The sequence below is a fragment of the Oncorhynchus mykiss genome, chromosome 16, assembly GCF_057628025.1.
Source record: "Oncorhynchus mykiss isolate SJ-2025 chromosome 16, ASM5762802v1, whole genome shotgun sequence".
Lineage (NCBI taxonomy): Eukaryota > Metazoa > Chordata > Actinopteri > Salmoniformes > Salmonidae > Oncorhynchus > Oncorhynchus mykiss.
Window position 1 is genome coordinate 4,898,114 of NC_143037.1, and position 24,920 is coordinate 4,923,033.

The window sequence follows — 24,920 nt, forward strand, 5'->3', positions numbered from 1 at the left end:
CAACTTGTCCTTCACACAAGGAAGTGACTGAAAATGTTGTTGTGTTGTTTGATGCAAGAAACCACTTTACAAAATAACATTCGTCATTAATCCCATCCCATTATTGCAGAGAATCAGACGGGGTCTTGAACGGGGTCTTTGGACAGGGTCTTCAGACAGGGTCTTTGGATGGGGTCCTTGGATGGGGTCTTCAGTTGGCGTCTTCAGACGGGGTCTTTGGATGAGGTCTCGGACGGAATCTCGGACGTGGTCTCGGACGGAATCTCGGACGTGGTCTCGGACGGGGTCTCGGACGGGGTCTCGGACGGAGTCTCGGACGGGGTCTCGGACGGGGTCTTTGGATGGGGTCTTGGACGGAGTCTCGGACGGGGTCTCGGACGGGGTCTCGGACGGGGTCTTTGGATGGGGTCTCGGACGGAGTCTCGGACGGGGTCTTTGGACCGGGTCTTTGGACAGGGTCTCGGACGGGGTCTTTGGACAGGGTCTTTGGACAGGGTCTCGGACGGGGTCTTTGGACAGGGTCTCGGACGGGGTCTTTGGACAGGGTCTCGGACGGGGTCTTTGGACGGGGTCTCGGACAGGGTCTTTGGATGGGGTCTCGGACGGGGTCTTTGGACGGGGTCTCGGACGGGGTCTCAGAAAGGGTCTTTGGATAGGGTCTATAGACGTGGTCTTTGGACGGGGTCTTTGGACGGGGTCTCGGACAGGGTCTTTGGGGGGGGTCTTTGGGGGGGTCCTTGGATGGGGTCTTCAGTTGGCGTTGGTCTCGGATGGAGTCTCGGAATGGTTCTTTGGGTGGGGTCTCGGGCGGGGTCTCAGACGGAGTCTCGGACGGGGTCTCGGACAGGGTCTCGGACGGGGTCTCGGACGGGGTCTTTGGATGGGGTCTCGGACGGGGTCTTTGGACGGGGTCTCGGACAGGGTCTCGGACGGAGTCTCGGACGGGGTCTTTGGACCGGGTCTTTGGACCGGGTCTTTGGACGGGGTCTCGGACAGGGTCTCGGACGGAGTCTTGGACGGGGTCTTTGCCCCAGGACTACCTGACATGATGACTCCTTGCTGTCCCCAGTCCACCTGGCCGTGCTGCTGCTCCAGTTTCAACTGACCTGAGCCCTAGGACCATGCCCCAGGACTACCTGACATGATGACTCCTTGCTGTCCCCAGTCCACCTGACCGTGCTGCTGCTCCAGTTTCAACTGTTCTGCCTTATTATTATTCGACCATGCTGGTCATTTATGAACATTTGAACATCTTGGCCATGTTCTGTTATAATCTCCACCCGGCACAGCCAGAAGAGGACTGGCCACCCCACATAGCCTGGTTCCTCTCTAGGTTTCTTCCTAGGTTTTGGCCTTTCTAGGGAGTTTTTCCTAGCCACCGTGCTTCTACACCTGCATTGCTTGCTGTTTGGGGTTTTAGGCTGGGTTTCTGTACAGCACTTTGAGATATCAGCTGATGTACGAAGGGCTATATAAATAAATTTGATTTGATTTGAATTGAGTCATATAAAAATAGTCCCAGGCAGTGTTAACATCGGGAATCAGCATTATGGTACAGATCATATAAAAACGCTGGCTCATCAAACTGTCTAAAATGTTTTGTTTTTTATATATATTGGGGTTTGGATTTGGTCCTTTTATTTCTAACACAAGCAATTGCAAATCTGATGATCACTGACATTATTACATTGACATGTATGGGCATGTCAATGTTTATGTCAAGTGTGTACGCGAGTGTGTGCCTGTCTGTCTGTCTCTCTGCCTGTCTGTCTCTCTGCCTGTCTGTCTGTCTGCCTGTCTGTCTGTCTCTCTGCCTGTCTGTCTGTCTCTCTGCCTGTCTGTCTGTCTGCCTGTCTGTCTGTCTGTCTCTCTGTCTGTCTGTCTCTCTGCCTGTCTGTCTCTCTGCCTGTCTGTCTGTCTCTCTGCCTGCCTGTCTGTCTCTCTGCCTGCCTGTCTGTCTCTCTGCCTGTCTGTCTGTCTCTCTGTCTGTCTGTCTGTCTCTGCCTGTCTGTCTCTCTCTGCCTGTCTGTCTGTCTCTCTGCCTGTCTGCCTGTTTGTTTGTCATAAAACCCCACTTCAAAGTGCCAGCTTAGTCCTTATCAAAGCTGACAACCCCCCAGGACCTGAGAGAGGCTATAGCTACTACCAACAGTCACCTGGAGGGGAATTACAGGGATTAGTTAGATAGCTTCAGAAAGCCCTAGGTCTGAACCAGTGTTTACCGTACCTGCTTTAAGTTAGTTTTAACAGTGGTCAAGTAGGCTACTGTGGCTTTTTGATCGTGATGTAGGCCTAGCATCAAAAACAATGGAGAAAAAATTAATCCCCTAACATTTTAACATGGAAATAGCTGTTCTATCATTCAGACTACAGCAGCAGCCAATGTGTGGTGTTCAATGTAGCCATACATTCCATGAGACTTTTGAATAAAAACATGCAAGGCTTGACATTAACCTGTTCATCAACTTGTCCTTCACACAAGGAAGTGACTGAAAATGTTGTTGTGTTGTTTGATGCAAGAAACCACTTTACAAAATAACATTCGTCATTAATCCCATCCCATTATTGCAGAGAATCAGACGGGGTCTTGAACGGGGTCTTTGGACAGGGTCTTCAGACAGGGTCTTTGGATGGGGTCCATGGATGGGGTCTTCAGTTGGCGTCTTCAGACGGGGTCTTTGGATGAGGTCTCGGACGGAATCTCGGACGTGGTCTCGGACGGGGTCTCGGACGGGGTCTCGGACGGGGTCTTTGGATGAGGTCTTGGACGGAGTCTCGGACGGGGTCTCGGACGGGGTCTTTGGATGGGGTCTTGGACGGAGTCTCGGACGGGGTCTCGGACGGGGTCTCGGACGGGGTCTTTGGATGGGGTCTCGGACGGAGTCTCGGACGGGGTCTTTGGACCGGGTCTTTGGACAGGGTCTCGGACGGGGTCTTTGGACAGGGTCTTTGGACAGGGTCTCGGACGGGGTCTTTGGACAGGGTCTCGGACGGGGTCTTTGGATGGGGTCTCGGACGGGGTCTCGGACGGGGTCTCGGACAGGGTCTTTGGACAGGGTCTCGGACGGGGTCTTTGGACAGGGTCTCGGACGGGGTCTCGGACGAGGTCTCGGACAGGGTCTTTGGATGGGGTCTCGGATGGGGTCTCGGACGGGGTCTTTAGATGGGGTCTCGGACAGGGTCTCGGACGGGGTCTCAGACGGGGTCTTTGGATGGGGTCTTTGGACGGGGTCTTTGGATCGGGTCTCGGACGGAGTCTCGGACGGGGTCTCGGATGGGGTCTCGGACGGGGTCTTGGACGGGGTCTTTGGACGGGGTCTCGGACAGGGTCTCGGACAGGGTCTTTGGATGGGGTCTTTGGACGGGGTCTCGGACGGGGTCTTTGGACGGGGTCTCGGACGGGTTCTTTGGATGGGGTCTATGGACGGGGTCTCGGACGGGGTCTTTGGACGGAGTCTCGGACGGGGTCTTTGGACGGGGTCTCGGACAGGGTCTTTGGATGGGGTCTCGGACGGGGTCTTTGGACGGGGTCTCGGACGGGGTCTCAGAAAGGGTCTTTGGATGGGGTCTATAGACGGGGTCTTTGGACGGGGTCTTTGGACGGGGTCTCGGACAGGGTCTTTGGACGGGGTCTTTGGGGGGGTCCTTGGATGGGGTCTTCAGTTGGCGTTGGTCTCGGATGGAGTCTCGGAATGGTTCTTTGGGTGGGGTCTCGGGCGGGGTCTCGGACGGAGTCTCGGACGGGGTCTCGGACAGGGTCTCGGACGGGGTCTTTGGACGGGGTCTCGGACGGGGTCTTTGGACGGGGTCTCGGACAGGGTCTCGGACGGAGTCTCGGACGGGGTCTTTGGACCGGGTCTTTGGACCGGGTCTTTGGACAGGGTCTCGGACGGGGTCTTTGGACGGGGTCTCGGACAGGGTCTTTGGATGGGGTCTCGGACGGGGTCTTTGGACGGGGTCTCGGACAGGGTCTTTGGATGGGGTCTCGGACGGGGTCTCGGACGGGGTCTCAGAAAGGGTCTTTGGATGGGGTCTATAGACGTGGTCTTTGGACGGGGTCTTTGGACGGGGTCTCGGACAGGGTCTTTGGACGGGGTCTTTGGACGGGTCCTTGGATGGGGTCTTCAGTTGGCGTTGGTCTCGGATGGAGTCTCGGAATGGTTCTTTGGGTGGGGTCTCGGGCGGGGTCTCGGACGGAGTCTCGGACGGGGTCTCGGACGGGGTCTCGGACGGGGTCTTTGGATGGGGTCTCGGACGGGGTCTTTGGACGGGGTCTCGGACAGGGTCTCGGACGGAGTCTCGGACGGGGTCTTTGGACCGGGTCTTTGGACCGGGTCTTTGGACAGGGTCTCGGACGGGGTCTTTGGACGGGGTCTCGGACAGGGTCTCGGACGGAGTCTTGGACGGGGTCTTTGGACCGGGTCTCGGACGGGGTCTCAGAAAGGGTCTTTGGATGGGGTCTATAGACGTGGTCTTTGGACGGGGTCTTTGGACGGGGTCTCGGACAGGGTCTTTGGACGGGGTTTTGGGGGGGTCCTTGGATGGGGTCTTCAGTTGGCGTTGGTCTCGGATGGAGTCTCGGAATGGTTCTTTGGGTGGGGTCTCGGGCGGGGTCTCGGACGGAGTCTCGGACGGGGTCTCGGACGGGGTCTCGGACGGGGTCTTTGGATGGGGTCTCGAACGGGGTCTTTGGACGGGGTCTCGGACAGGGTCTCGGACAGAGTCTCGGACGGGGTCTTTGGACCGGGTCTTTGGACCGGGTCTTTGGACAGGGTCTCGGACGGGGTCTTTGGACGGGGTCTCGGACAGGGTCTCGGACAGAGTCTTGGACGGGGTCTTTGGACCGGGTCTCGGACGGGGTCTCAGAAAGGGTCTTTGGATGGGGTCTATAGACGTGGTCTTTGGACGGGGTCTTTGGACGGGGTCTCGGACAGGGTCTTTGGACGGGGTCTTTGGGGGGGTCCTTGGATGGGGTCTTCAGTTGGCGTTGGTCTCGGATGGAGTCTCGGAATGGTTCTTTGGGTGGGGTCTCGGGCGGGGTCTCGGACGGAGTCTCGGACGGGGTCTCGGACGGGGTCTCGGACGGGGTCTCGGACGGGGTCTTTGGACGGGGTCTCGGACGGGGTCTTTGGACGGGGTCTCGGACAGGGTCTCGGACGGAGTCTCGGACGGGGTCTTTGGACCGGGTCTCGGACGGGGTCTCAGAAAGGGTCTTTGGATGGGGTCTATAGACGGGGTCTTTGGACGGGGTCTCGGACGGGGTCTCGGACGGGGTCTTTGGATGGGGTCTCGGACGGGGTCTTTGGACGGGGTCTCGGACAGGGTCTCGGACGGAGTCTCGGACGGGGTCTTTGGACCGGGTCTTTGGACCGGGTCTTTGGACAGGGTCTCGGACGGGGTCTTTGGACGGGGTCTCGGACAGGGTCTTTGGATGGGGTCTCGGACGGGGTCTTTGGACGGGGTCTCGGACGGGGTCTCAGAAAGGGTCTTTGGATGGGGTCTATAGACGGGGTCTTTGGACGGGGTCTTTGGACTGGGTCTCGGACAGGGTCTTTGGATGGGGTCTTTGGGGGGGTCCTTGGATGGGGTCTTCAGTTGGCGTTGGTCTCGGATGGAGTCTCGGAATGGTTCTTTGGGTGGGGTCTCGGGCGGGGTCTCGGACGGAGTCTCGGACGGGGTCTCGGACGGGGTCTCGGACGGGGTCTCGGACGGGGTCTTTGGACGGGGTCTCGGACGGGGTCTTTGTATGGGGTCTCGGACAGGGTCTCGGACGGAGTCTCGGACGGGGTCTTTGGACCGGGTCTTTGGACCGGGTCTTTGGACAGGGTCTCGGACGGGGTCTTTGGACGGGGTCTCGGACAGGGTCTTTGGATGGGGTCTCGGACGGGGTCTTTGGACGGGGTCTCGGACGGGGTCTCAGAAAGGGTCTTTGGATGGGGTCTATAGACGGGGTCTTTGGACGGGGTCTTTGGACTGGGTCTCGGACAGGGTCTTTGGATGGGGTCTTTGGGGGGGTCCTTGGATGGGGTCTTTGGACGGGGTCTCGGACAGGGTCTCGGACGGAGTCTCGGACGGGGTCTTTGGACCGGGTCTTTGGACCGGGTCTTTGGACAGGGTCTCGGACGGGGTCTTTGGACGGGGTCTCGGACAGGGTCTCGGACGGAGTCTTGGACGGGGTCTTTGGACCGGGTCTTTGGACCGGGTCTTTGGACAGGGTCTCGGACGGGGTCTTTGGACGGGGTCTCAGACAGGGTCTCGGACGGGGTCTCGGACGGAGTCTCAGACGGGGTCTCGGACGGAGTCTCAGACAGGGTCTCGGACGGGGTCTCGGACGGAGTCTCGGACGGAGTCTCGGATGGGGTCTCGGACGGAGTCTCGGACAGGGTCTTTGGACGGGGTCTTTGGACGGGGTCTTGGACAGGGTCTTTGGATGGGGTCTCGGACGGGGTCTTTGGACGGGGTCTTTGGACGCGGTCTTTGGACGGGGTCTCGGACAGGGTCTTTGGATGGGGTCTTTGGACGGGGTCTCGGACGGGGTCTTTGGACAGGGTCTCGGACGGGGTCTTTGGACGGGGTCTCGGACAGGGTCTCGGACGGAGTCTCGGACGGGGTCTTTGGACCGGGTCTTTGGACGGGGTCTCGGACAGGGTCTCGGACGGGGTCTCGGACGGAGTCTCAGACGGGGTCTCGGACGGAGTCTCAGACAGGGTCTCGGACGGTACATAATACATAATAAACCCCAGGAAGAGTAGCTGCTGCCTTGGCAGGAACTAATGGAGATCCATAATAAACCCAGGAAGAGTAGCTGCTGCCTTGGCAGGAACTAATGTAGATCCATAATAAACCCCAGGAAGAGTAGCTGCTGCCTTGGCAGGAACTAATGGGGATCCATAATAACTACAAATACAGGGTACAATATGCACCGGATTCGCCCAATCCTGATTTGCCCAAATAATCTACGACAAAAACCCAAAACCAGGAACTACTGCTGCTCGTAATCACATAATTCTACGTGAGCCTTGACAGATTCTCGTTGTTTATGCAGAACGTGTCCTCAAGAGATTAATATTGCAGTGAAGCAAATCTAATATCAATTAACTTTGAGTCTTTCTCAGACAAGAGAGACATTAAAGTTATGTTTGTGATGTTTTTCTTATCCTCAGGACAGGGAGAGAAGTAACAGGTGAATATAGAGACATTACAGAACAGGTGAATATAGAGACATTACAGAACAGGTGAATATAGAGACATTACAGAACAGGTGAATATAGAGACATTACAGAACAGGTGAATATAGAGACATTACAGGACAGGTAGAGAAGGAACAGGTGAATATAGAGACATTACAGAACAGGTAGAGAAGGAACAGGTGAATATAGAGACATTACAGAACAGGTAGAGAAGGAACAGGTGAATATAGAGACATTACAGAACAGGTAGAGAAGGAACAGGTGAATATAGAGACATTACAGAACAGGTGAATATAGAGACATTACAGGACAGGTAGAGGAAGGAACAGGTGAGTAGGTAAATATAGGCCTACTGTTTGAACAGGACTGTACAGAGCAGGGCTAAACCCCTAATGTTATGAAACTCTGGCGACGCCCCTGAGACGAACAATCTTTAACTTGCACCTTTTTTTAATGCAGATTTGAATGTCATTGAGAAAACAGAAAGGTTTCATACTGTATTTTTTCCCCCGTGAACATCCTTTCTGAATTTAAAAGTAATCCAATAGGTAATCATCTAGTTATTCTTAAGTATTTTAGAAATCAAATTAAATGTAATAATTTTGCAATCAAATTAAATGTAATAACCCTGAATAGATGGGAGGGGTTGAGGGACGGAATGTTTCCACCCCTAACTAGCATAGGTACATGTAAGGTTCAGCCTGATGCCCCTTAGGGTCTTACAATGACCTATCAATGGTAAACTACAATGACCTATCAATGGTGAAATACAATGACCTATCAATGGTAAAATACAATGACCTATCAATGGTGAAATACAATGACATATCAATGGTAAAATACAATGACCTATCAATGGTGAAATACAATGACCTATCAATGGTGAAATACAAAGACCTATCAATGGTGAAATGCAATGACCTATCAATGGTGAAATACAGTGACCTATCAATGGTGAAATACAATGACCTATCAATGGTGAAATGCAATGACCTATCAATGGTCAAATACAATGACCTATCAATGGTGAAATGCAATGACCTATCAATGGTGAAATACAATGACCTATCAATGGTGAAATACAGTGACCTATCAATGGTGAAATACAGTGACCTATCAATGGTGAAATACAATGACCTATCAATGGTAAACTACAATGACCTATCAATGGTGAAATACAATGACCTATCAATGGTGAAATGCAATGACCTATCAATGGTGAAATACAATGACCTATCAATGGTCAAATACAATGACCTATCAATGGTGAAATGCAATGACCTATCAATGGTCAAATACAATGACCTATCAATGGTGAAATGCAATGACCTATCAATGGTGAAATACAGTGACCTATCAATGGTCAAATACAATGACCTATCAATGGTGAAATGCAATGACCTATCAATGGTGAAATACAATGACCTATCAATGGTGAAATACAATGACCTATCAATGGTCAAATACAATGACCTATCAATGGTCAAATACAATGACCTATCAATGGTGAAATACAATGACCTATCAATGGTGAAATACAGTGACCTATCAATGGTGAAATACAGTGACCTATCAATGGTGAAATACAATGACCTATCAATGGTCAAATACAATGACCTATCAATGGTGAAATACAATGACCTATCAATGGTGAAATACAGTGACCTATCAATGGTGAAATACAGTGACCTATCAATGGTCAAATACAATGACCTATCAATGGTGAAATACAGTGACCTATCAATGGTGAAAGAGTAAGCACGGGATGTTTAAGGAAATACATGGAACATTTTATATAAATGTGTACATAACTACCTTTGTAACATTTACATATGTGGTAGTAATGATTTATAAAATGGTGAGCTAACTGTTTGTAAATGCCATTATAAATGGTTCATTAGCATTCAAATAAATTGTTACCAATAATTATTTTGTGTGGATGATCCGTTTTCTAGTGTGTGAACAGATAATCAGGACTTTTTTAAATAGGAAAACAAACACCCGTACAGCGAACCCATTTTTTAAAATAGTTTACTAATGTCCCATACAGAATGAGTAAGTATTTATGAGTAACCATATTCAAAGTTAGTGCAAAACTAGAACTTGAAATGTTCCTAGAAATGTGACAATATCACAGAAGAAAATGTCATTAGAAAAAAAATCATCTTTAATCTCAAAAACCCTCATCTCTTTTATAGCATCAGCGATCACTACTGGGGGAGTCTAGTTGATTCACTACTTGGCGTTGGGGAGTCTAGTTGATTCACTACTGGCGTTGGGGAGTCTAGTTGATTCACTACTGGCGTTGGGGAGTCTAGTTGATTCACTACTGGGGGAGTCTAGTTGATTCACTACTGGCGTTGGGGAGTCTAGTTGATTCACTACTGGGGGAGTCTAGTTGATTCACTACTGGCGTTGGGGAGTCTAGTTGATTCACTACTGGCGTTGGGGAGTCTAGTTGATTCACTACTGGCGTTGGGGAGTCTAGTTGATTCCCTCCTGGCTTTGGGGAGTTTAGTTGATTGCCAGGCACAGCCACTGGAAAAAGAAAACAAATCCAGTCAGACAGACAAACAAACAAACAGACACAGTCCACGGGCTGGGTGACCAGTAGAGAAAACGCTGACGAAGACTGTCGCTAAAACACGTATTTTTCTCTGACGTTTGGTTCTTCAGAACACATTCAAACCTAAACAATATGGCAGTTTGTTCCTTTAACAATATGGCAGTTTGTTCCATTAACAATATGGCAGTTTGTTCCATTAACAATATGGCAGTTTGTTCCATTAACAATATGGCAGTTTGTTCAATTAACAATATGGCAGTTTGTTCCTTTAACAGTATGGCAGTTTGTTCCTTTAACAATATGGCAGTTTGTTCCATTAACAATATGGCAGTTTGTTCCATTAACAATATGGCAGTTTGTTCCATTAACAATATGGCAGTTTGTTCCATTAACAATATGGCAGTTTGTTCCATTAACAATATGGCAGTTTGTTCCATTAACAATATGGCAGTTTGTTCCATTAACAATATGGCAGTTTGTTCCATTAACAATATGGCAGTTTGTTCCTTTAACAATATGGCAGTTTGTTCCATTAACAATATGGCAGTTTGTTCCTTTAACAATATGGCAGTTTGTTCCATTAACAATATGGCAGTTTGTTCCATTAACAATATGGCAGTTTGTTCCATTAACAATATGGCAGTTTGTTCCTTTAACAATATGGCAGTTTGTTCCATTAACAATATGGCAGTTTGTTCCTTTAACAATATGGCAGTTTGTTCCATTAACAATATGGCAGTTTGTTCCATTAACAATATGGCAGTTTGTTCCATTAACAATATGGTAGTTTGTTCCATTAACAATATGGCAGTTTGTTCCATTAACAATATGGCAGTTTGTTCCATTAACAATATGGCAGTTTGTTCCATTAACAATATGGCAGTTTGTTCAATTAACAATATGGCAGTTTGTTCCTTTAACAGTATGGCAGTTTGTTCCATTAACAATATGGCAGTTTGTTCCATTAACAATATGGCAGTTTGTTCCATTAACAATATGGCAGTTTGTTCCATTAACAATATGGCAGTTTGTTCCATTAACAATATGGCAGTTTGTTCCATTAACAATATGGCAGTTTGTTCCATTAACAATATGGCAGTTTGTTCCATTAACAATATGGCAGTTTGTTCCATTAACAATATGGCAGTTTGTTCCATTAACAATATGGCAGTTTGTTCCATTAACAATATGGCAGTTTGTTCCTTTAACAATATGGCAGTTTGTTCCATTAACAATATGGCAGTTTGTTCCTTTAACAATATGGCAGTTTGTTCCATTAACAATATGGCAGTTTGTTCCATTAACAATATGGCAGTTTGTTCCTTTAACAATATGGCAGTTTGTTCCTTTAACAATATGGCAGTTTGTTCCTTTAACAATATGGCAGTTTGTTCCTTTAACAATATGGCAGTTTGTTCCTTTAACAATATGGCAGTTTGTTCCATTAACAATATGGCAGTTTGTTCCATAAACAATATGGCAGTTTGTTCCATTAACAATATGGCAGTTTGTTCCATTAACAATATGGCAGTGACTACAGTTGGTTTCTTTAGCCTTTTGAACCCAGCACCCAAATACTATCTGTTACTGTAAACAGTTGAGTTTAGCGAGACAATTCCTCCTTCCATGCACAATGGTGACCAACACATTGAGTTAAACCACAGTACTATATAATGAAATAGACTAACAGAAGTACTTACTTGGGACACATCCAACTCAATCTTCCCAGAGGCGTTGGTATCCAGAGTTTTAAACATCTCTGGTTGGGATTCAAAACAGAAAGAGGTTATTAATCCAATGCAATATTCAATGAATTGATCTATTACCAAATCAATTAACTAATCTGTCAAAACTTGTGCACAAGTTATTGTGCTGCTGAGACGTACTGTTCAAGGACCTATATCATCTACGGTTTGGAGGATGTTCCAGGATACCAAACATTTGCAAGATGTATCAGGATGCCTAACATGTGCAGGATGTTCCAGGATACCAAACATTTGCAGGATGTTCCAGGATACCAAACATTTGCAGGATGTTCCAGGATGCCAAACTTTTGCAGGATGTTCCAGGATACCAAACATTTGCCGGATGTTCCAGGATGCCAAAACATTTGCTGGATGTTCCAGGATGCCAAACATTTGCCGGATATTCCAGGATGCCAAACATTTGCAGGGTGTTCCAGGATGCCAAACATTTGCAGGATGTTCCAGGATACCAAACTTTTTCAGGATATTCCAGGATGCCAAACATTTGCAGGATGTTCCAGGATGCCAAACATTTGCAGGATGCCAAACTTTTGCAGGATGTTCCAGGATACCAAACTTTTTCAGGATGTTCCAGGATGCCAAACATTTGCAGGATGATCCAGGATACCAAACTTTTTCAGGATGTTCCAGGATGCCAAACATTTGCAGGATGTTCCGGAAGCAACAGACAAACGTATTATCTGTATACTGTATGTCCTTATCTTTGCTTGATTATGGCGGGGGTTTTGTATTCACAGAGCCACAACCGAAATTTCCCCGCCGGGAGAATAAATTCATAGTCTTATTTTCTCTATTTGCATCCCAATGTTGATGGAAGAGTTGTGTTATTGTTGAATTGACTTACTGAAGAGCATTTCAACTCTGATGAGACAGTCCACGAAACAGTGAAAGTCGATGGCATAGTGGGCGCTGGCATAACGATTCACTATGACCTGCAGCACTGCATTGTTGATGTGGAAGCCTGAGGAAAAGGACACGGTCATAGAAATACAATGAATAGATTATATTAATATGGACATAACATTCCACATACAGTAACCATCCCAGTAACCATCTAGAGCAATGGTTCTCAACCTATCTACAGGGGGTTCATGACCTATCTACAGGGGGTTCATGACCTATCTACAGGGGGTTCCTGGTCTATCTACAGGGGGTTCCTGGTCTATCTACAGGGGGATCCTGACCTATCTACAGTGGGTTCCTGATCTATTTACAGGGGGGTCCTGGTCTATCTACAGGGGGTTCTTGGTCTATCTACAGGGGGCACCTGGTCTATCTACAGGGGGTTCTTGGTCTATTTACAAGGGGTACCTGACCTGCCTACAGGGGGCACCTGGCCCGTCCACAGAGGGTACCTGGCCCGTCTACAGGGGGTCCCTGACCTATCTACAGGGGGTTCCTGACCTATTTACAGGGGGTACCTGGCCCGTCTACAGGGGGTGCCTGGCCTATCTACAGGGGGTTCCTGGCCCGTCTACAGGGGGTACCTGGCCTGTCTACAGGGGGTACCTGACCCGTCTACAGGAGGGCACCTGGCCTGTCTACAGGGGGTTCCTGGCCTGTCTACAGGGGGTACCTTGCCTTTCTACAGGGGGTACCTGGCCTGTCTACAGGGGGTTCCTGGAAAGATTTAAGAAAATGATGATCAGTTGCACATGAGGGCAGTGGTTTAGGACGCACAGCTCCAGCAGCCCCCTGCGGCCCCCACAACCCCCACAACCCCTACAGCCACCGCATCACCCCCCCCCCCCCCCCAAATAAAAAAGTGTGTGTTACCTGCTTCTGTCAGAGCACCTCTCATCTCATGTGAACTCATAGTTCCAGATCGGTCTGAGTCGTAACTCTTGAAAATTTCCTGAAGATACCAACCACAGCATGATGTCCAATCAGAACAGAGAAACATATATTACACAGTTAATACATACTGAGGGGGGGTGGGGGGGGGGGGTCCTACATCTGAACTTCTATTTAGTCACATTTTCCCTTAGTCATGCACTGATGTCAATGGTAGTTTAGTAGATGTCAATGGTAGTTTAATAGATGTCAATGGTAGTTTAATAGATGTCAATGGTAGTTTAATAGATGTCAATGGAAGTTAGGATTCACCCAGGGGTAAATAGTAGACTCATCACAGTATGATTTAGTAAACTCAATCAGACATGATCCAGTGAGACCTGTAACAACAACAACAAAAACACCTTCAACACTCATACCACGTATTTCTGGATCTTCATCCAAAGCATGTGGAATTCAACCAGTCCCAACTTGGAATTTCCATCTTTCTGGAGACAGATGTCAAGGTTTGTAACCTAAAAGGTACAGGAAGTTCTCAAACAGATGTCAATGGGTGTTCACTATGTGTGGCATGACTCGTGTATATATTGATTGGTTCAAATATACATCAGGCATCATTTGAACAATTTACTCCCTCTTTGTAGAAAATGTTTAGCCTGGTCCAGCACAAACAGATCTGGGACCAGGCTAGTCTTATTGACACCAATGGCAATAGGAGTTGGCTAGACAGCACAAACAGATCTGGGACCAGGCTAGTCTTATTGACACCAATGGCAATAGGAGTTGGCTAGACAGCACAAACAGATCTGGGACCAGGCTAGTCTTATTGACACCAATGGCAACAGGAGTTGGCTAGACAGCACAAACAGATCTGGGACCAGGCTAGTCTTATTGACAGCAATGGCAATAGGAGTTGGCTAGACAGCACAAACAGATCTGGGACCAGGCTAGTCTTATTGACACCAATGGCAATAGGAGTTGGCTAGACAGCACAAACAGATCTGGGACCAGGCTAGTCTTATTGACACCAATGTCAATAGGAGTTGGCTAGACAGCACAAACAGATCTGGGACCAGGCTAGTCTTATTGACACCAATGGCAATAGGAGTTGGCTAGACAGCACAAACAGATCTGGGACCAGGCTAGTCTTATTGACACCAATGGCAATAGGAGTTGGCTAGACAGCACAAACAGATCTTGGACCAGGCTAGTCTTATTGACACCAATGACAATAGGAGTTGGCTAGACAGCACAAACAGATCTGGGACCAGGCTAGTCTTATTGACACCAATGGCAATAGGAGTTGGCTAGACAGCACAAACAGATCTGGGACCAGGCTAGTCTTATTGAACCCAATGGCAATAGGAGTTGGCTAGACAGCACAAACAGATCTGGGACCAGGCTAGTCTTATTGAACCCAATGGCAATATGAGTTGGCTAGACAGCACAAACAGTTCTGGGACCAGGCTAGTCTTATTGAACCCAATGGCAATAGGAGTTGGCTAGACAGCACAAACAGTTCTGGGACCAGGCTAGTCTTATTGAACCCAATGGAAATAGGAGTTGGCTAGACAGCACAAACAGTTCTGGGACCAGGCTAGTCTTATTAACACCAATGGCAATAGGAGTTGGCTAGATAACACAAACAGATCTGGGACCAGGCTAGTCTTATTGACAGCAATGGCAATAGGAGTTGGCTAGACAGCACAAAACAGATCTGGGACCAGGCTAGTCTTATTGACACCAATGTCAATAGGAGTTGGCTAGACAGCACAAACAGATCTGGGACCAGGCTAGTCTTATTGACACCAATGGCAATAGGAGTTGGCTAGACAGCACAAAACAGATCTGGGACCAGGCTAGTCTTATTGACACCAATGACAATAGGAGTTGGCTAGACAGCACAAACAGATCTGGGACCAGGCTAGTCTTATTGACACCAATGGCAATAGGAGTTGGCTAGACAGCACAAACAGTTTTGGGACCAGGCTAGTCTTATTGAACCCAATGGCAATAGGAGTTGGCTAGACAGCACAAACAGTTCTGGGACCAGGCTAGTCTTATTGAACCCAATGGCAATAGGAGTTGGCTAGATAGCACAAACCGTTCTGGGACCAGGCTAGTCTTATTGAACCCAATGGCAATAGGAGTTGGCTAGACAGCACAAACAGATCTGGGACCAGGCTAGTCTTATTGAACCCAATGGCAATAGGAGTTGGCTAGACAGCACAAACAGTTCTGGGACCAGGCTAGTCTTATTGAACCCAATGGCAATAGGAGTTGGCTAGACAGCACAAACAGTTCTGGGACCAGGCTAGTCTTATTAACACCAATGGCAATAGGAGTTGGCTAGATAACACAAACAGATCTGGGACCAGGCTAGTCTTATTGACAGCAATGGTAATAGGAGTTGGCTAGACAGCACAAAACAGATCTGGGACCAGGCTAGTCTTATTGACACCAATGTCAATAGGAGTTGGCTAGACAGCACAAACAGATCTGGGACCAGGCTAGTCTTATTGACACCAATGGCAATAGGAGTTGGCTAGACAGCACAAAACAGATCTGGGACCAGGCTAGTCTTATTGACACCAATGACAATAGGAGTTGGCTAGACAGCACAAACAGATCTGGGACCAAGCTAGTCTTATTGACACCAATGGCAATAGGAGTTGGCTAGACAGCACAAACAGTTTTGGGACCAGGCTAGTCTTATTGAACCCAATGGCAATAGGAGTTGGCTAGACAGCACAAACAGTTCTGGGACCAGGCTAGTCTTATTGAACCCAATGGCAATAGGAGTTGGCTAGATAGCACAAACCGTTCTGGGACCAGGCTAGTCTTATTGAACCCAATGGCAATAGGAGTTGGCTAGACAGCACAAACAGATCTGGGACCAGGCTAGTCTTATTGAACCCAATGGCAATAGGAGTTGGCTAGACAGCACAAACAGTTCTGGGACCAGGCTAGTCTTATTGAACCCAATGGCAATAGGAGTTGGCTAGACAGCACAAACAGTTCTGGGACCAGGCTAGTCTTATTAACACCAATGGCAATAGGAGTTGGCTAGATAACACAAACAGATCTGGGACCAGGCTAGTCTTATTGACAGCAATGGTAATAGGAGTTGGCTAGACAGCACAAAACAGATCTGGGATCAGGCTAGTCTTATTGACACCAATGTCAATAGGAGTTGGCTAGACAGCACAAACAGATCTGGGACCAGGCTAGTCTTATTGACACCAATGGCAATATGAGTTGGCTAGACAGCACAAAACAGATCTGGGACCAGGCTAGTCTTATTGAACCCAATGACAATAGGAGTTGGCTAGACAGCACAAACAGATCTGGGACCAGTCTTACTGACACCAATGGCAATAGGAGTTGGCTTGACAGCACAAACAGATCTGGGACCAGGCTAGTCTTATTGAACCCAATGGCAATAGGAGTTGGCTAGACAGCACAAACAGATCTGGGACCAGGTTATAAAACTGCATGGAGCAGTATATCTGTGAAGGTGTCAAATCAAGATATAGACATAAAAGGCAATGGTTTTTGTAACTGTAAAGGATACATCTAGAAGACTGACAATGTGTCGTCCAGTTTCAAGACTAAAACCTTCTGTCTTGATGTCGGCCCCTGGAAACCATCGGGATAAAATAATTCAGTTGAAATAACATTCATTCTAAGGCTCGTTACGTACAATAATATATATATAATTATTATAATTTAGAAAGTTATTGAAAATGTCTTTACTTTTAGCGAAAACTTTGTTCAGAATTTCAACAAGTTGGAAGACAGTCACTTCTCCGTCCTGTTCGGGAAATAGACCACAGTCAACTCAGGTCAATATTGTGTGTAAAGCAGTCAACTCAGGTCATTATTGTGTGTAAAGCAGTCAACTCAGGTCATTATTGTATGTAAAGCAGTCAACTCGGGTCATTATTGTATGTAAACCAGAGGGAACTTACACTGCCGGCGATCTGCTTGAACATTTGCTTGAAATTGGGATCCACATCTTTCTCTGCCACTTTAATCTGGAGAGAATAGATGTTGATCAATGAGCATATTTTGGATATATTATCTCATAAAAGACAGTCAGGAAAACAGTCGTTCTGAATACATTAACAATGGACTCTGGAATAAATAAGGGAACAACTAAGGAGTAGGTCAACAGCTTACCTCCTTTACCTCTTCAGCAGCCACCGAGCCCATTTCACTGGAAAAACACAGTTTGTTTCAGTTACACTCTTTATCCCTGGGGTGGCAGGGTAGCCTAGTGGTTAGAGCGTTGGACTAGTAACCGGAAGGTTTGCAAGTTCAAATCCCCGAGCTGACAAGGTACAAATCTGTCGTTCTGCCCCTGAGCAGGCAGTTAACCCACTGTTCCTAGGCCGTCATTGAAAATAAGTATTGGTTCTTAAGTGACTTGCCTAGCTGGGGATGATAAATAGTTTGATGTAGTAACACTTTTTATCCACTAGGTGGAGGTATCAGCTAGATGATAAACAGTTCGTTCCAGTTACACTCTTTATCCACTAGGTGGAGGTATCAGCTAGATGATAAACAGTTCGTTCCAGTTACACTCTTTATCCACTAGGTGGAGGTATCAGCTAGTAGATACAGTTTGTTTTAGTTACACTCTTTATCCACTAGGTGGGGGTATAAGCTTGTAGATGAACAGTGCTATCAGAATCCATTGCAAGCTGTTCAAAATTGTGATGACCAACATCCTGCACATATTGGCCCTGTCCAGAAACAACCTGTAGGCCCTTCCCCTTAGCCCCTCCTCCTAGGCACTTCATTAAAGAACCCCTTATCCCGTTCCCCTAGGCACTTTATGGAAAAGCCCCATAGCCCCTTCCCCTAGGCACTTCACAGACCAACCCCTTAAGGAGTTGTTTCTAGACTTGACCATATTAAGGACTAGGAGTTGTTTCTAGACAGGATCAAATTAAGGACTAGGAGTTGTTTCTAGACAGGATCATATTAAGGACTAGGAGTTGTTTCTAGACAGGATCATATTAAGGACTAGGAGTTGTTTCGAGACAGGATCATATTAAGGACTAGGAGTTGTTCCTAGACAGGATCATATTAAGGACTAGGAGATGCTTCTAAACAGGATAATATTAAGGACTAGGAGTTGTTTCTAGACAGGATAATATTAAGGACTAGGAGTTGTTTCTAGACAGGATCATATTAAGGACTAGGAGTTGTTTCTTAAGGACTAGGAGTTGTTTCTAGACAGGATCATAGTGTCTAGGAGGTTAAGGGCCAGGAGTTGTTTCTAGACAGGATCATATTAAGGACTAGGAGTTGTTTCTAGACAGGATCATAGTGTCTAGGAGGTTAAGGACTAGGAATTGTTTCTAGACAGGATCATATTAAGGACTAGGAGTTGTTTCTAGACAGGACCATGGTGTGTAGGAGGTTAATGACTAGGAGTTGTTTCTAGACAGGACCATATTAAGGACTAGTAGTTGTTTCAAGACAGGATCATATTAAGGACTAGGAGTTGTTTCTAGACAGGATCATATTAAGGACTAGGAGTTGTTTCTTAAGGACTAGGAGTTGTTTCTAGACAGGATCATAGTGTCTAGGAGGTTAAGGGCCAGGAGTTGTTTCTAGACAGGATCATATTAAGGACTAGGAGTTGTTTCTAGACAGGATCATAGTGTCTAGGAGGTTAAGGACTAGGAATTGTTTCTAGACAGGATCATATTAAGGACTAGGAGTTGTTTCTAGACAGGACCATGGTGTGTAGGAGGTTAATGACTAGGAGTTGTTTCTAGACAGGACCATATTAAGGACTAGGAGTTGTTTCAAGACAGGATCATATTAAGGACTAGGAGTTGTTTCTAGACAGGACTACGGTGTGTAGGGGGTTAAGGACTAGGAGTTGTTTCTAGACAGGACCATGGTATGTAGGGGTTAATGACTAGGAATTGTTTCTAGACAGGATCCTATTAAGGACTAGGAATTGTTTCTAGACAGGATCATAATAGGACTAGGAGTTGTTTCTAGACAGGACCATTTTAAGGGCTAGGAATTGTTTCTAGACAGGACCATCGTGTGTAGGAGGTTAATGACTTGGAGTTGTTTCTAGACAGGACCAAGGTATGTAGGGGTTAATGACTAGGAATTGTTTCTAGACAGGATCATATTAAGGACTAGGAATTGTTTCTAGACAGGATCATAATAGGACTAGGAGTTGTTTCTAGACAGGACCATATTAAGGACTAGGAGTTGTTTCTAGACAGGACCACGGTGTGTAGGAGGTTAAGGACTTGGAGTTGTTTCTAGACAGGACCATATTAAGGATTAGGAGTTGTTTCTAGACAGGACCATGGTGTCTAGGAGGTTAATGACTAGGAGTTGTTTCTAGACAGGACCATATTAAGGACTAGGAGTTGTTTCTAGACAGGACCATGGTGTGTAGGAGGTTAAGGACTAGGAGTTGTTTCTAGACAGGACCATATTAAGGACTAGGAGTTGTTTCTAGACAGGACCATGGTGTGTAGGAGGTTAAGGACTTGGAGTTGTTTCTAGACAGGACCATATTAAGGAGTAGGAGTTGTTTCTAGACAGGACCATGGTGTCTAGGAGGTTAATGACTAGGAGTTGTTTCTAGACAGGACCATGGTGTGTAGGAGATTAAGGACTAGGAGTTGTTTCTAGACAGGACCATGGTGTGTAGGAGGTTAAGGACTAGGAGTTGTTTCTAGACAGGACCATGGTGTGTAGGAGATTAAGGACTAGGAGTTGTTTCTAGACAGGACCATGGTGTGTAGGAGATTAATGTCTAGGAGTTGTTTCTAGACAGGACCATGGTGTGTAGGAGTTAAGGACTAGGAGTTGTTTCTATACAGGACCATGGTGTGTAGGAGGTTAAGGACTAGGAGTTGTTTCTAGACAGGACCACGGTGTGTAGGAGGTTAGAGGTGTACGTACCTGGTGGCTGCGTGTTTCTCCGAGAACACTCTGAGGATGAAGCTGCCGTTCTTGTGAGGCTGGAAGGTGGAGGGGATGACGACGTACTCCCCAGGGGGAAGGCAGAAACGGTCACACACCTACAGAAAAACAAAACAACAAACTAGAATTCAAGTTCAAATGTAGAATAAGGTTTCAGGATAAGTTCCCTTCAGCCAAGTTCCCTTCAGCCAAGTTCCCTTCAGCCAAGTTCCCTTCAGCCAAATTCCCTTCAGCCAAGTTCCCTTCAGCCAAGTTCCCTTCAGCCAAGTTCCCTTCAAGCTCCTTCAAATCAAAGCATTCTTTCTTATTAAAAGGTGTCATTAAAATTGTAACCCACTTTACAAGCAGCCGACCTACCTCTCTGGTGTTAATGAAGGTGCTGCTCATGGCCACGTGTTTCTGTCTCAGCAGCACGTCTGGTCCCAGGTGGATGTTAGATTGACCCTTATACTGAGGAAGTGGAGGGAAAAGGAGAGAGAGAGATTGCTACCATTGTCCTCAGACAAACATTCATCATGGGGGCAATTGATGTGAAAATATATGAATAGAAAACTGATAGGCAGTTTAGATAAAATGATACACAGATAAATCAACCGTGGTTTACCAACCAGGAGTGATAAAGAAATAGGATATTGTATAATGCACAGAGCAGGCGGCCTCATTACAGACTGAATTGGATTCATCTATTTGCATGACTTGATTGATGAACACAAACCTCATCAGGAACCTGTAAGAGAAAAGCAGGAACAAGAGTTGTAAATCAACGTAGATGAATCCTGTTGAATTATATTGACATTATATTACCATTATATTACCATTATATTACCTCAATTACTTCAACTAACCGGTGCCCCCACACATTGACTCTGTACCGTAATACCCTGTATATAGCCTCCACATTGACTCTGTACCGTAATACCCTGTATATAGCCTCCACATTGACTCTGTACTGGTACCCCCTGTATATAGCCTCCACATGGACTCTGTACCGTAATACCCTGTATATAGCCTCCACATTGACTCTGTACCGTAATACCCTGTATATAGCCTCCACATTGACTCTGTACTGGTACCCCCTGTATATAGCCTCCACATGGACTCTGTACCGGTACCCCTTGTATATAGCCTCCACATTGACTCTGTACCGTAACACCCTGTATATAGCCTCCACATTGACTCTGTACCGTAACACCCTGTATATAGCCTCCACATTGACTCTGTACCATAACACCCTGTATATAGCCTCCACATTGACTCTGTACCGTAATACCCTGTATATAGCCTCCACATTGACTCTGTACCGTAACACCCTGTATATAGCCTCCACATTGACTCTGTACCGTAATACCCTGTATATAGCCTCCACATTGACTCTGTACCGTAACACCCTGTATATAGCCTCCACATTGACTCTGTACCGTAACACCCTGTATATAGGCTCCACATTGACTCTGTACCGTAACACCCTGTATATAGCCTCCACATTGACTCTGTACCGTAACACCCTGTATATAGTCTCCACATTGACTCTGTACCGTAATACCCTGTATATAGCCTCCACATTGACTCTGTACCGTAACACCCTGTATATAGGCTCCACGTTGACTCTGTACCGTAACACCCTGTATATAGCCTCCACATTGACTCTGTACCGTAACACCCTGTATATAGCCTCCACATTGACTCTGTACCGTAACACCCTGTATATAGGCTCCACATTGACTCTGTACCGTAACACCCTGTATATAGCCTCCACATTGACTCTGTACCGTAACACCCTGTATATAGGCTCCACATTGACTCTGTACCGTAACACCCTGTATATAGCCTCCACATTCTTATTTTACTGCTGCTGTTGAATTATTTGTTACTTTTATTTTCTATTTTTTACTTAACACTTATTTTTCTTAAAACTGCATTGTTGGTTAAGGGCTTGTAAGTAAGCATTTCACATTTTTTATTGTACCTTTATTTAACTAGGCAAGTCAGTTAAGAACAAATTCTTATTTACAATGACAGCCTAGGAACAGTGGGTTAACTGCCTTGTTCAGGGGCAGAACTACCGATTTTTACTTTGTCAGCTCGGGGGTTCGATCTTGCAACCTTTCGGGTTACTCCAAACACTCTAACCACTAGGCTACCTGCCTCCTCACTGTGAGGTCTACACCTGTTGTATTCGGGCGCCTGTGACAAATACAATTGGATTTTATTTGGATTTGATATTAACAGAACAGAGTACGATGGAGCAGAACAGTTGATTGGCTATATCTATGCCTCATTGGGAGCGAGGGCCCTAATTAGGAAACATTGGTGTAATATACACACGGCATAGATGGCGAACCCGACGGCACTGAGCTCTTCTCCCATCTGGCGGTTGCGCCGTCCGTCTTTCTGCATCAGGCCCACCAGGAAGGTGCAGCCATCCACATCATCCAGAGGATCATCGTCCACATCCTCCAGACACAACAGAAACTGGGGGTTGGAGCAGAACGTGGCTGGAAGGAAACCACGCGGGGGGGAAATCAGTGCCTCGTTTAAGGGTATCTAGGATACATCAAAATTTAACCCAACCAGTGAAAGACTCTCTCATACTCCTGTAATATGGGGGCTCGAAAATAAACATGAACAAAATCTCCAAAAAAAACACTCAAATATACTGAACAAAAAAATATAAACGCAGAGCGCAACAATTAAATAGATTTGAATGAGTTACAGATCTTATAAGGAAATCAGTCATTTTGTATGATTCCACCGGACCAGCTGTGCTGTTCTCCCACCAATATCCAGCAACTTCACACAGCCGTTGAAGAGGAGTGGGACAACATTCCACAGGTCACAATCAACAGCCAGAGCAACTCTATGCGAAGGAGTATGAGGCAAAATGGTCACACCAGATACTGACTAGTTTTTTTTACAAGGTATCTGTGACCAACAGACAGATTCGTACCTGTACTCCCAGTCATGTGAAATCCATAGATTAGGGCCTAAGGAATTCATTTTAAATGACTGATTTCCTTTATATGAAATGTAAAATCGATTAAATTGTCGCACGCTGCGTTTGTATTTTTGTTCCAGTATATTTGGGTGTTTTTTTTTTAGATTTTGTTCATGTTTATTTCGAGCCCCCTGATAATGCAGAACGAGGAAGTCAAGTCAAGTGAAATCGCAAAACAAATGTCTCCTTCAGAAGCTTTAATAACATGGCTTTTATCTACAGACGGTCAACAACTTCTCCTTTAAACTATTCAGACTTGTTGGATGTACCTGGATGGTTCCTGCAGCCTCCAGCGGTAGACCCTACCCTCCACATGCCTTTATACTGGTAGTTGTTCCAGCGGCCCACCTCGTCACTGGCCAGGGTGTCCGGAGTCAGGTTACAGATCTCCAGCTTGGAGAACTGACGTATAAAGTCTGAATAGGACATCCTGGAGAGACAGAGAGACAGAGGTATAGAGAGACAGAGAGACAGAGAAAGAGACAGAGAGACAGAGAGAAAGAGAGAGACAGAGACAGAGAGACAGAGAGACAGAGAGAAAGAGAGAGAGAGAGAGAGACAGAGAGACAGAGAGACAGAGAGACAGAGAGACAGAGAGAGACAGAGAGACAGAGAGACAGAGAGAAAGAGAGAGAGAGAGAGAGACAGAGAGACAGAGAGAGAGAGAGAGAGACAGACAGCGAGAGAGAGAGAGACAGAGAGAGAGACAGAGAGACAGAGAGACAGAGAGAGAGAGAGAGACAGAGAGACAGAGAGAAAGAGAGAAAGAGAGAGAGAGAGACAGAGAGACAGAGAGACAGAGAGACAGGGGTAGAGAGAGAGAGAGAGAAAGAGAGAGAGAGAGACAGAGAGAGCAAGAGAGAGAGACAGAGACAGAGAGACAGAGAGACAGAGTCTGGATGAACCAGACGTAAACACTGTGCAGACCATGGTTTCACTTCAAACAACAGTGAAATAAGTTGGGGATGCCAACAGCTAAGAACTGCCTCACAAATGTCTGAGTCGAACATCCTGGAGATTCTGGTGGGAAACACTTCAGCATCAGCAGACACGCTGATGAACGCGTTAGCCGATACGTGTCGGTGAATTTTAATAATGACTTAGCCCGCACAATAGAGGCTTTTTAACTTTCAAACTCACACAAGTGCCTGATTTTAATGCCAATTAGCAACCAATTGTGGTTGTAATTTTGGCTTTTCTACAGATGCCGTATCTTAATTTGATCATCCTGTTGATGCAGGAATCTTCCTGCGAGGAAGGAAATACAAACGTGTAGTATTTTCTAGGTTTAAAAAGGCTTCTAAAGTTTTTAATTTCCCGCTTTGAAATGTCCGAGTTGAATTGCCCTAAGTAAAATATATCAAGCCCTACCCCACCGTTATTATAATTCACATTTCCTGTTGCCGTAGGATTATTTTCCTGCCGTAGCAGGCTGGCTCAAATTAAGATCCTACATCAGTAGTTCTATTCCTCTGAAACAGCACCTGTGGTTGTCTTACATGTTTAAGTGTTTTATGTGGCTCAGTTGGTAGAGCGTGGTGCTTGCAACGCCAGGGTTCTGGGTTCAATTCCCATGGGGGGACCAGTGTGGAAAATGTATTCATTCACTTCTGTAAGTCTCTCTGGATAAGAGTGTC

General features: G+C 46.6%; 1 protein-coding gene across 1 annotated transcript in view; it reads right to left on the reverse strand.

Annotated features, from left to right (window-relative positions):
- Positions 1-9,339: 9,339 nt before the first annotated feature.
- The window catches only part of LOC110491224 (calpain-2 catalytic subunit), a 32,278-nt gene continuing 16,697 nt past the window's right edge, over positions 9,340-24,920 (reverse strand). The window contains exons 10-23 of the mRNA XM_036945994.2: positions 23,553-23,713; positions 22,614-22,783; positions 21,004-21,015; positions 20,646-20,738; positions 20,268-20,386; positions 17,499-17,535; positions 17,288-17,353; positions 17,073-17,130; positions 16,891-16,955; positions 13,736-13,804; positions 13,299-13,377; positions 12,367-12,483; positions 11,457-11,515; positions 9,340-9,728 (exon numbers count right to left, since the gene is read on the reverse strand). Of these exons, the coding sequence (XP_036801889.2) occupies positions 9,705-9,728; positions 11,457-11,515; positions 12,367-12,483; positions 13,299-13,377; positions 13,736-13,804; positions 16,891-16,955; positions 17,073-17,130; positions 17,288-17,353; positions 17,499-17,535; positions 20,268-20,386; positions 20,646-20,738; positions 21,004-21,015; positions 22,614-22,783; positions 23,553-23,713 (1,129 nt within the window). The 3' untranslated portion in view covers positions 9,340-9,704. The remainder of the gene's footprint in view (positions 9,729-11,456; positions 11,516-12,366; positions 12,484-13,298; positions 13,378-13,735; positions 13,805-16,890; positions 16,956-17,072; positions 17,131-17,287; positions 17,354-17,498; positions 17,536-20,267; positions 20,387-20,645; positions 20,739-21,003; positions 21,016-22,613; positions 22,784-23,552; positions 23,714-24,920) is intronic.